General features: G+C 45.2%; 1 protein-coding gene across 1 annotated transcript; it reads right to left on the reverse strand.

The window, feature by feature from the left end:
• Window positions 1-2,002: 2,002 nt before the first annotated feature.
• Window positions 2,003-12,535, reverse strand: RTCB (RNA 2',3'-cyclic phosphate and 5'-OH ligase). Its single transcript, XM_042050903.1, has 12 exons — window positions 12,367-12,535; window positions 12,166-12,244; window positions 11,213-11,280; window positions 9,967-10,066; window positions 8,709-8,865; window positions 7,941-8,097; window positions 6,674-6,833; window positions 6,175-6,350; window positions 5,493-5,681; window positions 4,903-5,013; window positions 4,090-4,209; window positions 2,003-3,065 (listed from the first exon to the last, which is right to left on the reverse strand). The coding sequence occupies exons 1-12, from the start codon at window positions 12,457-12,459 to the stop codon at window positions 2,958-2,960; spliced, it is 1,518 nt and encodes a 505-aa protein (XP_041906837.1). The 5' UTR covers window positions 12,460-12,535; the 3' UTR covers window positions 2,003-2,957.
• Window positions 12,536-12,979: the final 444 nt, after the last annotated feature.

Below are 12,979 nucleotides of genomic sequence, written 5' to 3' on the forward strand. Positions count from 1 at the left end.
AAACACGATACCAGGTGATAAATGTCAGACACCAGGCTCTCAACCAGCGAGGTGTGCGGCACGGTGCAAATATACCACAGCAGCTTACCTTGCTGGAGTCTGGTTTCCCTGGGGAGAGGCTGAATTAGGGAAGTTAGGCACCTGGAGAACACAAAGCGTGACCTAGTCAAGGGAGGCCGTCACCTGCACCCCAGCTTTGCCATCTGTTACAACAAATGAAGCCCCCATTTGCAACACTGCTGGAGGAACCGCCTTCCCAGGGATCTCACTCAGCCCAGGGCTGAGCGCTGCCCCTTCCACCTTGTGCTGCACCTCACAAACAGCACCCTCAGCTTGGGGTGCAATCCGAGGGCTTTCTCAAAGAGTTGCCCAAAGGCAACCAAACCCTGAAGTGCAGACTTAATGCAGACAGCCTGTGCAAGCCAACAAACCTTCTGCTGCAGGCCACAGATGACTGAATCAACTGAACTTAGGCAGGGAATAGGTGAGTGCCTGTGGTTGGATGCAAGTGTGCAGCAGTTCCAAGGGCAGATGTAGACCACCATAACTGTGGTATCTCAAGGAAAAAAGGCCCCAACACTCATTCATCGAGGCTTTTTCAGTCTTTTGGGGAGGAAAGTGTGTCATTAACAGGTATTTCAGAGTTCTCAGTAATCTTCCATGGAAGCAGAGGTGGTTCAATAATCACACTGGTTCTTCGGTGTTGCCAAAATGCTCCTGCAGATACACCCGTATTTCAGCACATGAATTTTAACACTGCATGCCTTCCCTACCTAAAACTTCTTACAATTTATTTTTTAAAACGCAGAATAAAAAAAGTTGGTGGACAGCCCTATTTGCAGAAAAAGAGACTTGAATTGGAAAAAAATACTGGTTCAAACAAAGAACTGAGAGACATCTGACATTTTTCCTTACTTTTTTAGGTGGTTAGGAAACCAGCACTCCACTCCATACAGCACAACATATAACCAAAACCAGCACTAGCTTTGTAACAAGAAACCAAAATTGACAGCACTTCTTGCAGTCTTGAATGCTAATGCATAATCACTGATGATCAGAGGACTTAAGGCTGACATCCCATCCATATGACAGCACCTCCACAGTACTCATGATTTCTGCTTGTAAAAAACTGAGATTTGTCTCTTAATGGTAAGGGTAGGTAAAAGTTGAAAGGAGAACTGTGTTTGTGAAATGCTTCTTATTTTTAAATGTGAGTTTTGTAAAGGTTCCCTTACATTCCACTTCAAAGAGGCTAAAGTATTCATAGACAGAAACTTCTGCATGGAACATACACTTCTGCAGAAGATTTGAGAGCAAGCTGTCTTTCAGTCACTGGAGGCTAATTCACATTTCTAGGTGAAATGATTCTTGTTTTAAATTCAGCAAGTGTCTCAGATCTCTGAAATGGCAATCTGGAGCTGTTCCACCGAAGAAAGGAGGGAAAAGCAAGAAGCTGTAAGTTCAGACCCACAAGAACTCACAGCAGTGCCTGTAAGTGCTGCTTCTGAACCTGCACAAACACAGTATTTGAACCTAAGAAACCCGTAAGAACAAAGTGATTACGACAGTGAAATACCATTATGCCTTCTAAGATCCTGAACTTGAAGGGATGTTTCATCAAAAGGCACTGCAGTCCATCAATCACTATCTGCTCCCCTTACACGAGTCTTTGGCAGGGCTCCACTCTTGCTTTGGGGTGTTGATTCCCTCCAGCCGCCCTCTTGTGCCGGCATCCAGCCTTGCAGGCAGGCGCCATCCCCTGTCCAGCGAGGCGGGCTCAGCACGGCCGAGAGAAAGTCACAGCATCACACTCCTGTCATAACCAAGTTGGGAAAACAGCACTGCATTGCCCTTCCTTGTATCCTGCAAAAACTCTGCCATCTGCGCATTACTTAGCAAGATCCATCACCTGAAGCCACAAAACAATGCGTTTCAAGCTCATATATGACTGAAACATGTTGTCTGCTTTTAAGTACACAGAATAAACATGACACAGATACACTGCCGTGTCCATCTCCCATTTTATTGTAATCCCCCAAAATGATCCAGTGGGGATGGTCAGCTTCCCCTCCAGCCTTGGTTAACGAATGTAAAAGAAACACTGTGAGGCCCATTGCATTGGGCCTCACCCTGAAATTGGGTTCCCTTAAATCAGAGCTGTGGGACACAGTGAGCAGCACTACCCAACCCAACTTTCACATGCTTAGAGCTTTTTAAAACGTTGGATCAGCACATCTCTAAGTTAAGTTACAACTTTTACTAGGCAAACAAAACCTCTCAAGGCAACATACTCCATTCTACTCAGCTTTTCCAAAAGATGTGGAATACCTACTTGTCCTGAGCCAAGTTCACCAGGTGCTGTGTTAAACGGGAGAGGCTGGGTAAGACTGTATCTCAACCTTAGCTAGTTCCTCTCAACCCGAGCTGGAGACCACTCCCAACTCCAGATTTCTTACCCAATTGCCACAAAACATGCAACAGTATAGACTATGCATAAAGGTCCCTGCAAACAGGGCAGCCTCCCCCTGCCCACAAGTGCAATACCCTGTCTATCAGAGTACTTCCACATGCAGAAAGAGCTCCAGGCACTCAGGTGTGGAGACAGCAGGTCTGGTTCACCTTCACTGATGGAGGTGGTCTTGCAGCACAGGACTTAGTAACAACTCAGGCAAGTCTGAAGTCCTGCCTGAGCAGGGAAATGGAGGAAGGAAGGACTGCATACAAAAACCAAGACTTGTTTCTTTGCCCTGTCCTCACAAGAAAAGAACGCCATATAACAAGGAGGAGGGGCATTAATTATGGCTAGGAGTGGTTAAAAATAGGTGTATCCTCAGCTGTTGTGTTTCCAGAACAGGAATGTGATATTTGAGCATCCTACAGAGTCCAAGAGGTGTGGGAAGATGGTAATTCTAGTCAGTTTTGTGTAAGGCCTGGAGACATCGGTGCCTTGTTGGCTCCTAGCCTTTTATAACAGCGATAGGTCTCAGTTTAATGGCTTTCTTGCTGATGCCAGCTTCATGGCAGGTGTTAACCACATCAGTCACGTTCTTGTAAGACTCTGGTGCCTGGAGGGGGGGGCCGGGGCGGGGAAAGACAAAACTATAAACAACCCATAGTCACAGGAAGTCAGATGTAGGCTTTTGAAATCCACTCTTCAAAAAATAATTATAAATAGAGGGTGTAGAAGTAGGTGAACATATTGATACATACACCTTATATATCTTAAGAAATCTGTAAGACACTTAGCTTTCCAAATAAGCTCTCATCATATTTCAGATAAAATACTAGCTATTTTAATCTAGTTTTTCAGATAATAAGTGCCCCAGCATGTGAAAATGTCAAGCCTCATTATCTAGTAGGAAGTGACTCCAACTGCTTTACAGACAGCCTTTATCTTCAATGACCCTTAGTGTCAGCAGTCAGGGTTTAATTCTAGAGCTTCTCCCTCTGCCTCCATTCTGACAAGGAAACTGCCCTTAAATAGAGATTTTAATGTATCAACATGTTCATGTAACACCAACACCCATAAAAGCATAGTGCCAAGTGATTAACACACTTTCATGAGTGAGGTTGTGAACAGAAAAGGCATGCTCATGTTAATGCAGAGCAACTGGAAGTCGTATTATTCAAAGTTTTCTGACCATTCAGAGCTCTATTCTTGAGCAAATATAGGAGTTCATCTTAAAAGAAGATCTTTCAAGCTGCTACTAATCTACATGAAAGCTGCAGTGGAAGGTAAATTTAAAGCAGGGAGAACATCATTCAAGAAGAAAATCCATAAAACATAGCTACTTTTGTAGATGCTCACACAAAGATAGCAATTATCCCTATCACTAGGCAGAAGAGGAAAAAACATACCCCAAAACCTGTCAATCAGGCATCTCCCCTTTCAGCATGCTTTTAGGATAGAGAACACTTCACATCATTTCCCAAAAAATTTGATAGGTCTATCAGAAATCACACAAGCTGCATATTTACAGTACTGGCAACCACTTAAAAATTGTGCTGCAGAAAATCAGGTCAGGGAGGGTCATTCAGCTGGGAGCAAGACCCCCTCTTCCTTCTAAGATAATGAAGCACTAAACTCACTTCTTCCATGACCAGTTTGGGAGAAGCAACACGGATGGCAATGCCCATGTCAGCCAGCTTGTCCAGTACATCCTGGAAGTCCAAGTTACGTCGAGATTTGGCTCGAGACAGTGCACGGCCCTAGGCAACATGTTTTGTTAGTGCTATTTTTGTAGCAGTTTGGAAAAACAACACTCCTTATCAAAGAAAAACATTATTACATTAAAAGCAAACAGAATGACTGAGAGCACAGACCACAGTAAATCTCAATACAGGAAATTAATTTAGCCTTCATGTCACAGGCTCCTGCAAAATCACACCTCTGGTACGACAGCTAGGAAAGTTTCATTTGTATAACACACTAGTCTGCAAGTGTCTTTTTACCCAAACCAAACAGTGTTCAAGACTTGGAATTTACTGGAAGATACTTCTCTTCCTCAATTATTGTCTCATATTGTCATGAATAACGAGGGAGGAAATACCTCCTTCTAATTACTGAGGAGTTTTATATAGACAGCCTCAGCACACTTAACCTCTTCCTGTTAGCTAGAGATATCAGAATTTGGTAAAAGGCGCTTACTCTCCACACCTTCATCCTAACATCTGCCCTATAAAAAGCAGCATCCCCTAGATTTTCTGCAGAAGTAGTCAAAACTACTCAATAAGGGACAAAGACTTCTACCTTGCAGTCCTCCTGGCCAGGGACTACTGGCAAGGCTACTCTCTGCTTTTATGACCAACAGATGAATCACACATTAGATGACCCTTGAACAACTTTGTTCTCTGGATGAGAGTCTCATCCCACCCCTTCCCCAAAACAACTTCTTGACTTACAGCTCCATGGCAAGTAGTTCCAAAGGTTTCAGTCATGCCTTGCTCTGTGCCAGTGAGGACATAGCTACAGGTGCCCATCGTGCCACCGATCAAAACGGGCTGTCCAGTCAGCTGTGGATGAAAAGCATTCATTCGTAAAAAAACCTGAAAAAACTCAGTTAAAGTCTGAGAGGAACCCTATCTCCAGAAAAGGAGGTCAGATTAACATTCCCTGAGAGCATCCCTGGTTGTCTCAGGTGCTTGGAAGCAAGGATTCTAGAAAACTAACTGCACTGAAAAATGCAGACCAGTAGATCAAAAGCCTTGTGTCCAACAGACAGACAAGGCAAACCACTGAAGCCTACCCTAGGCATAAATGACTTCTTTCCTTTCATCATCTTCCAACCACTTTGGGTGTGGAGCAGAAGCAGGAGCTCAGTGTCCCAAAGATCTAATGCACAGACAAGCAGAATACTGCCATCCCACCAGGGTTCCAGTGCTGTTACCTTAAAAAATGAACTCACAGCATTTAGCCATCTGTTAGGGACTCTAAAATTGTCTGATTAATCCAGAACTCTCTTTCTATTCCCTTCTCCCAAAGCTACACTTACTTGATAATCAACAGCAATAAGAGGATGGTGAGGAGGGAAGGCCCTGGTTGATCCCTTTCTGTGCACCAGCAGAGTCCGCTCCTTTCCATCCACTACATGCTGTTCCACCTTGGCAATGTTGTGAGACACATCATAGATAACGTGCATGTCCAGGTCATCTGGGGTTGTGTTGAAGACTTTGGCAAAGGCCTAAAAAGAGAGCAAATCAGGATGTGAGATACAAGAGCATCATAATTCAGCCACAGTGGAACTGAATACAACACCGCTGAGAATGACAGAATTGGACTGCCTAGATTGCTTCTCTGCCCGCTGGCAGCTTCCTGCTGTAAATCAGTCAGGTATCAACTAGACAAATTCTTGCAACTCTGAAAAGTTGGCTTTAGCAACAAAAACCCCCAGTTTTAGCAACAAAACCCCCAATTTTCTTGTATCCTCTTTTTCCAGCTCAAGGCATTTTCAAAATACTGCTTAAGCAGCTTCTGCCAAGTACAATCCAGTGATCTTGAGAGGTTTTAGATGGATTGTCATGACTGCAGCTTTGTGCAAGTCTCTCCAGAAAAAAAGTTTAAGAAACATAAAAATGAAATGAAGTTAAATAGTCCAGCTACTCTTTGTTCTCTATGTCTGGGATAAAGCAGATGTGCAGCAAAACTATTTGCATCAGAGACAACTCTGCTCCTACCTGTCGTGTTAGGAAGGTCATGGAAGAGCGGTTAACCCAGGCATAGTTGCCAGCAGCTGCCATTCCCTTCAAGTAATCCTGTCCCTCTGCAGAGGCAATCCTGGCACATGCCAGCTGGCGATCATTCACTATGATTTTGTCCCGTTTCATAGCTTTTTCCATAGCCACCAGTGCATCTGGGAATAAACACAGTAACTCTAAGTGACTTCCTAATTTTGCTGCAATCTTTGAGATTAAGATGGATGTCTATAATTTATATTCTAAAACTGAACTCATCTGTCCAATGGCCAAACCCAGGGCTACTTCTCAGATGCAAAAGCAAATCTGTGGCAGAACGTTATAAATTGTTTGCAAACAGATAACACCTGACCAGGCAATTCAGGATGCTCTCAGCAATTCACTGTAAGAGGTGCTCTTTGGTGCTGGAGTTTGCTGTCAGTGACAAGACCATGCTGAAGAGTTCGCCTCACTCCAGGTAGCTATGCCAGTCAGATCATACCTGTGGCAACCTGGTGGCCCAGCCCTCTGCTTCCACTGTGGATCATCACGCACACCTGCCCTTTGTGGTCAATGCCCATTTTCTTGGCAGCATATTCGTTGTAAATCTCATCCACCACCTGGATCTCGGCGTAATGATTTCCAGCTCCCAGGGTCCCCAGCTGCCAATCACAACACACTGATCAGACAGGACAGGGAAAGCAGCCTCGGGGAGCACAGGGGAGAGCTACGGCAACATGCAATAGGGCAAATTGCTACAGCAAAGTTTTGGGTTTAGAAAAGGTTTTTCAGGAAAAAAATATCCCCATATAAACTTCAAGGAAGTAGAACACAGTAGCACCACCACCTTCCTTTTTGTTCAAATTTTAAACTACCTGTGCTGTTGGAACAAGACTGTGATTAAACAAAAAGACCAGGATCTACGCACAGACTGTGCCGCCACTTTTTTACAACTTACTTGGCCTGGCTGAAGGATGGGAAGAGTATAGAGTATTGAGACTTCAGTTTGTATAGACAAGGCAGACAGTTTTCTACTCGGTTATAACTCCACAAAGAAATTACAACATCTTGTTAATTAGGTACTTAGAACTTTTCAGTAGATTAAAAGAAGATATTCCATTTCCAAGCCCAAATTTTTTCAACTCCGTAACAGATGATTGCTTATTTGCAAGGCAAATGTGAAAACTGGGGACAAAACACTATTTGGAGGTTAAATGCTGTAATTTGGCACCACCCCAATTAATAAAGAATATTATCAATTAATATCAAGAATATACCAGAAAGCTTTACAAATGTGTCGTTAGTATAGCCATCTCAAACTGTTCCACAGAGAGCAATGACATACTATATCTAGAAATGAAATCCAACCTTCAACTGTGATTCAGTTATGAGCTAGTTCCATTTATTATTGTATCTCTTCTTGCCCTGCTATTAACTCGTTGAGCAAACAAGCACAGAAGTTGTACATTAACTTGCCTATCTCTTCAAAACAAAATACATCTGGAAATGGAAATGCCACCCAATATAACTTCCAGTACCAGGTGTTAACAAATGAAAACCTGATGGCCCCAGGGACCTTGGGTACGTCCAGTTTTATTCTCCTCTGTTGCAGTTCTGTCAAGAATTATTCAGAACTGACCTCACCATCTCCCCTTTCCCCCTGCCTGGAAATGCTAGACAGAGTATCAAGACACAGAATTAGAGAACTACTCTCTAACCTTTATATTTGAGCCCTGGGAGCATGCACAGCCTTCCTGAAACAACATTACCTGAGGCAGGCCCCTTTTCTTTGCCCTTGAAGAGACTTTGTTGGGGTCGGCCTGCAGCATTCTTCCATATTCCTCACAGTGCTCCTTGTCCTCTGCCCAGGCATAGCCCTCCCGGAGAGACCAGTCCACACCCATCTCCAGTGCCTCTTCCAAATCCCTGCAATTATCAAGCACTTACATAAGATGATTATCCTTGGATATACTCAAAACTCCACTGGATATGGCCTTAAGCAACTTGATGCAATTTTTTTGTTAGACCTATCCTTAGTGATTTAGATCCTTCCTGCAAGGAGTTAGTTCAGATGACCTCAAAAGATCCCATCCAACCTAAATTATTCTATGATGTTATGGTCAGGCTCCTACTCTCCTAACAAGTCCATCTTCTTAATACTTCATGAAAATCTAGCTCTACGAATACATTAACTTTTGATAAGTCATCACTTTTTCCTCTTTGCTGGGTGGGAAATATCTTATTTTCTATTATCCTATCTCTCATCCCTTTCACAAAATACCTTTATGTTCATGGAAGTTTTCTGTCAGAAGAAATGAGAACCCAGCAAGAACTTTTAAAGGGTTAAATGTGGGAAGAAAGAGCTGACTGTGCATTGATGATTATGCTAGTCCTGGTAAAGCACATATGCAGAAAGAAGGGAAAGCATTTTAGAATTACTTTTTCCTTCTTAAAAGTCCCACACTGATGAATCTTGAATCAAAACAAACAACAGAGATGTCCCCTCCAGTGATGTGTGCACAAAGTCATTCTCTTACTTGGCATTCATGGGGATGACGCCTTTGGAGCCGACACCCACAGGAATGTGGTCAAACATAGCCTGGGCGAGCTGTTCTTTCACAGGCTGCACATCACTTTCATCCAGATTTGTCCGCAGCAAGCGGACACCACAGTTGATGTCAAACCCGACACCACCTACAAGTGGAGAAAAAGCCATGTCAGGGAGCATGTACTGAATGCTGTAATCTCACTCCTTTTTTTGGGACACAATACTGGGGGAAAAAAAGCAGAACTGCAGTAAGCTTTGTTTTAACAGATTTACATGAAGCCTCAGACTTCGAGACATAGCTGCACGACTGCCTACAGAGCTCTCAGTTCACAAAGTTACTCCAGCAAGTTGACAAAGAGAAGTGGACACAATTATAAAACACATTGCCCATAGGAAGTAGAGAGAATGTTCCTGTTCTTCTGCCTAAGGTCAGAAGAAAAGTGACAGGTCTTAGAATGGCTTCCTGATGTAAAACGCTCTTGAAAGCAATCCCTGAAAGTAAGTTCTTTTTTGAATCTTCAGTGGAATAAATAATAAATAGTTATAAGAAGTAATAAATACTTACAAGGAATATTAAACTTCAGTTCTTGGTGTTTTGCTTAACTCTTACTATTTATAATAGTAAATACTACAAGGCAGGGCCTAATGTGAAAAATAATCATGCCACCTTAATATGAAGGTTCTGGTATTACTAATGTTAGAGGAGAAATACCAAACTAAGAGACCAAGTGTTCCTGATTGACTCTGACCCAAGGACTGATCAAAGCAAAACTGACACGAGTATCATGTTTCATGACAACCACACAAGCTTCAGACTGTCAGTAACCAAAGAGCTGGGTGTTTACTAAGAAGACAGACATATTTTAAGGTCACGTTTTAAGTAAAACGGTAGAAATACCCTCAAAAGATGTTTACAAACACTGCTTAAAAAACTAGTCAGTTCTTTATCAACCTGGTGAAACCCAAAGGCTTGTGCTCTCCCTTCAAAACTGAGGGATATCATGAGTCCAAGACACAAACACAAGGCCAATTCTCCCTCTACTGTTTAGCTGTTCTCAGTGTAAATACCTGCTCAATAAAGAATAAAGATTCTAAGTGCAAGAATTAAGCATCCCTTAACTCCCTATAATTCTCGTATTTTTTGCTTTGTTTCTGAATGTAAAGTACTGTAAAGTCCTGCCATTTTGAAAAGTACTTTTATGCCATCCCAGGTATTTCTCAGAGCAGGTTAAGTCAGTCATCCTTACCTGGTGAAACCACTGCTTCGGGATCACTCATATCAAAGGCAGCCATGTTGCCAATAGCAAATCCATAGCCAGAATGGACATCTGGAAGGCCTATTGATCTCTGAAAGGCAATTTTAAAGCTTTATGAAACTGCATGCTGCAGAGTCACCTTGGTTATACTTTGTCTTGTGGCAGTGGTTGTCACATTTGCAAAGAACTATACCAAAAGAGAATGGATGTTCAGATGTAGGCAGAGTGAACATGTCAATTCAGGTGGGTATCTAATCTCCTGCACTTACAGAACAGTCAAAGAAAGCAGAGAGCAGATCTCAAGCAAATGACACCCAGAAAGTTGTCAGAAACTGGAACTTTTCAGTATATATTAAACTGCTATCACACACTGAAGTGAACAGTACTTTTGAATGGGATTATTTGCTTCTTCTGCCTTTCCTTGCCACCTCCAAGAAATCCTTGCTTTGGAAATAAAAAGTGAAGATTTGAATATGCAGATGATTGTAGCATCTCTTCTACAAACTACCTGCCAAAATTCCCATTTTAGCAGGTTGTTATTATTCGACCTTCCTCCATTTAGGGCTGACCCCTAAGGCATTTAACAGCATGATGGTCTGTCTGCCTTCTACTGCATCCATAAATTCAAAACCTCTGCCAAAAGAGACAATTTAAAAAATTCCATTATTTGTTACTTGTTAATATATGCAATATCAAATGTGAAAAGGGTCCTTTCCACATCATTGCACTTCTCAAATAGAGTGACAGGTAAGCATTTTCCCTCTCCATCATTCTATCTGATGCTTTACTTTCAAAAAGGCACGGGATGAGGGAAAGCAGTGTTGAGTGCATGGGAGGGCTCCTTACTCACATCAGGCCAGCAACAATAATACAGACAACAGTACCACCTCCTGCTCTCTCCACACTTCTCCATGTATTCCAGAGCAGACGAAATTCAAAACCAACAAGCAGTCAGTATAAACAGTGGGGAAAAGTGGCTCAAGAAACTGAAACAGCATGAAAAGCTTCATGCCAAAGACAAGCAATGAAGTAAGTGGGTACTTCCCTTTCTGACAACTTAGTTTTGCAGCCTGCCCTTGCAAGCTCTCTCTACTCAGACACAGGTTCCTAACACACAAACTGCCTTGAGAGAAACTTTGGTCCATACTTCTTCTCCTAAGAGAGTTCCCATTTGGAATGCAATAATCTCAGGCAAATGGGAACAGCAAAACTGCAGGTTTTCAGAGCAGTTACTCACATGAACAATGCCAGGTAATGCTGCCACATTCCCGATCTGTTTCATAGCAGGCAAGAAGCCCCCCGCACCTGAAAAAGATTTTTTTTAAAAAAAGTGAACTGGTAATTTACCATGATAATCACAATGAAACACTTTCTAAAGAGGGTTTGTAAAACACTGACAAAAGAGAAGTCAGCCACTGACAAGCCCTCAAATCTGGTGTAAAGCACCTGGGATTGTGCACAATCTGCAGTTTCATTAAATGTGGTGTTTATTTCACTAAAGTCCAACTTCTGTTGTGTTCATACCAATAGAGTGGGGTGTGTGCTAACAACAGCAGTGTGCTCCCACCGGCCCAGCCAGCAGCTCGGATCCAGCCCTGCACTCCAGCCCCACAGAGAACAGGTCCAGGCACTGCAAACTCTGAGAGCCGGCACTCAGGGAACACTCCTGAGCACAGGGTGCAGCCGGCAGTGCTGGGCCCACCCGCCACAGCTGGGCACAGCACACGCTACAGCTGCCGTGAGCCTGTGCTGCTCCCGGGGCTGCAGTGGCACACACGGCAGGATAACTGACTCCTGTCTGCCGCCTCTCCAGACCCACCCGCGGGCACACACACCGGGCCTGGGGCAGAGCACACGGCCTCTTCCCCCAGGCAACCAGTGACAGAACAACAGGACAGTCTTAACTTGTGCCAGGGGAGGTTTAGGTTGGACATTAGGAGGAATTCCTTCACGGTAAGCGTGATTACACATTGGAATGAGCTGCCTAGGGAGGTGGTGGAGTCACCGTCCCTGGAGGTGTTCAAGGAAAGGCTGGACGTGGCACTCAGGGCCAGGGTCTAGCTGGCGTGGTGGTGCTCGGTCACAGGCTGGACTCGATGATCCCAGAGGTCTTTTCCAAACCGACTGATTCTGTGATTGTGTGTCACCCCCGGGTCAGGGGGTCCGCACCCCGCTCCCCGCCGGACCCACCTCCGCCGCGGCAGGCATTGCGCAGTTCCTCGAACATCAGCTTCTCCAGCGGGTCATTCACGTAGAAAACGCCCTCCACCTGTGGGGAGAGCCGTCAGCTGCCCGGGCCGCCCCGACCCTGACCCTGACCCCGACCCCGACCCCGCGCCTGAGCCCGCGCCCCTTCCCCCGCCCCGGTCACCCAGGCCCCCTCCCACGCACACGCATGTTCGGCACGAAGCCCTTCTTGATCCGCCAGCAGTTCTTGTCGATCTTGTCCAGGTACTGCAGCTCATCGTTGTAGCTGCGGCTCATGGCGGCGGCGCTCCCGCTCGCAGATGCCGATGGCAGCGCCGGGCCGGCGGCAGGAACTGACGCGCTCCCGCGGCAGCGGCGGACAGGAGCCGCCGAGGCTCAAACCTCCCCCGCAGCCCTGCCTCCTGGCGCCGCCCTCCGCCCGCCCGGCCCTCAGCCGTGCCGAGGGCTGGCCCGCCCCCAGCGATGCCCCGGCCTGCCGCGGTGCTGGCGCGGCTGGGGGAGCCCGGGCTGGGCGCCCGGTACCCGCGGGCCAGGGTGCGAGAGGGAGCGCAGGGCGTCGCGTTTGTACCTGGCTGCCTCCTCCCTCGTACCACGTACGGCTGGGGCTGGTTTGCGTGGAAGAAACCCAAGTGTTTTTTTCAAGTCTCTGTGCTTGCTAATCCCCGGGGCAGAGTAGCTTTGGCCCGTGGGGATTTTAGGTACCGCGCTGCAGCACGTGGGATGAGCTCTCTCAGCTCCAGACAGGCGAAAGCTGCCTGCACCTCATCACTGAATGCGTTCCTCAGCATGAGGGAAA

This window comes from Corvus kubaryi, unplaced genomic scaffold (genome assembly GCF_017639235.1).
Source record: "Corvus kubaryi isolate FWS band 111438036 unplaced genomic scaffold, C.kubaryi_AGA036_p1.0 74, whole genome shotgun sequence".
Classification (NCBI taxonomy): Eukaryota; Metazoa; Chordata; class Aves; order Passeriformes; family Corvidae; genus Corvus; species Corvus kubaryi.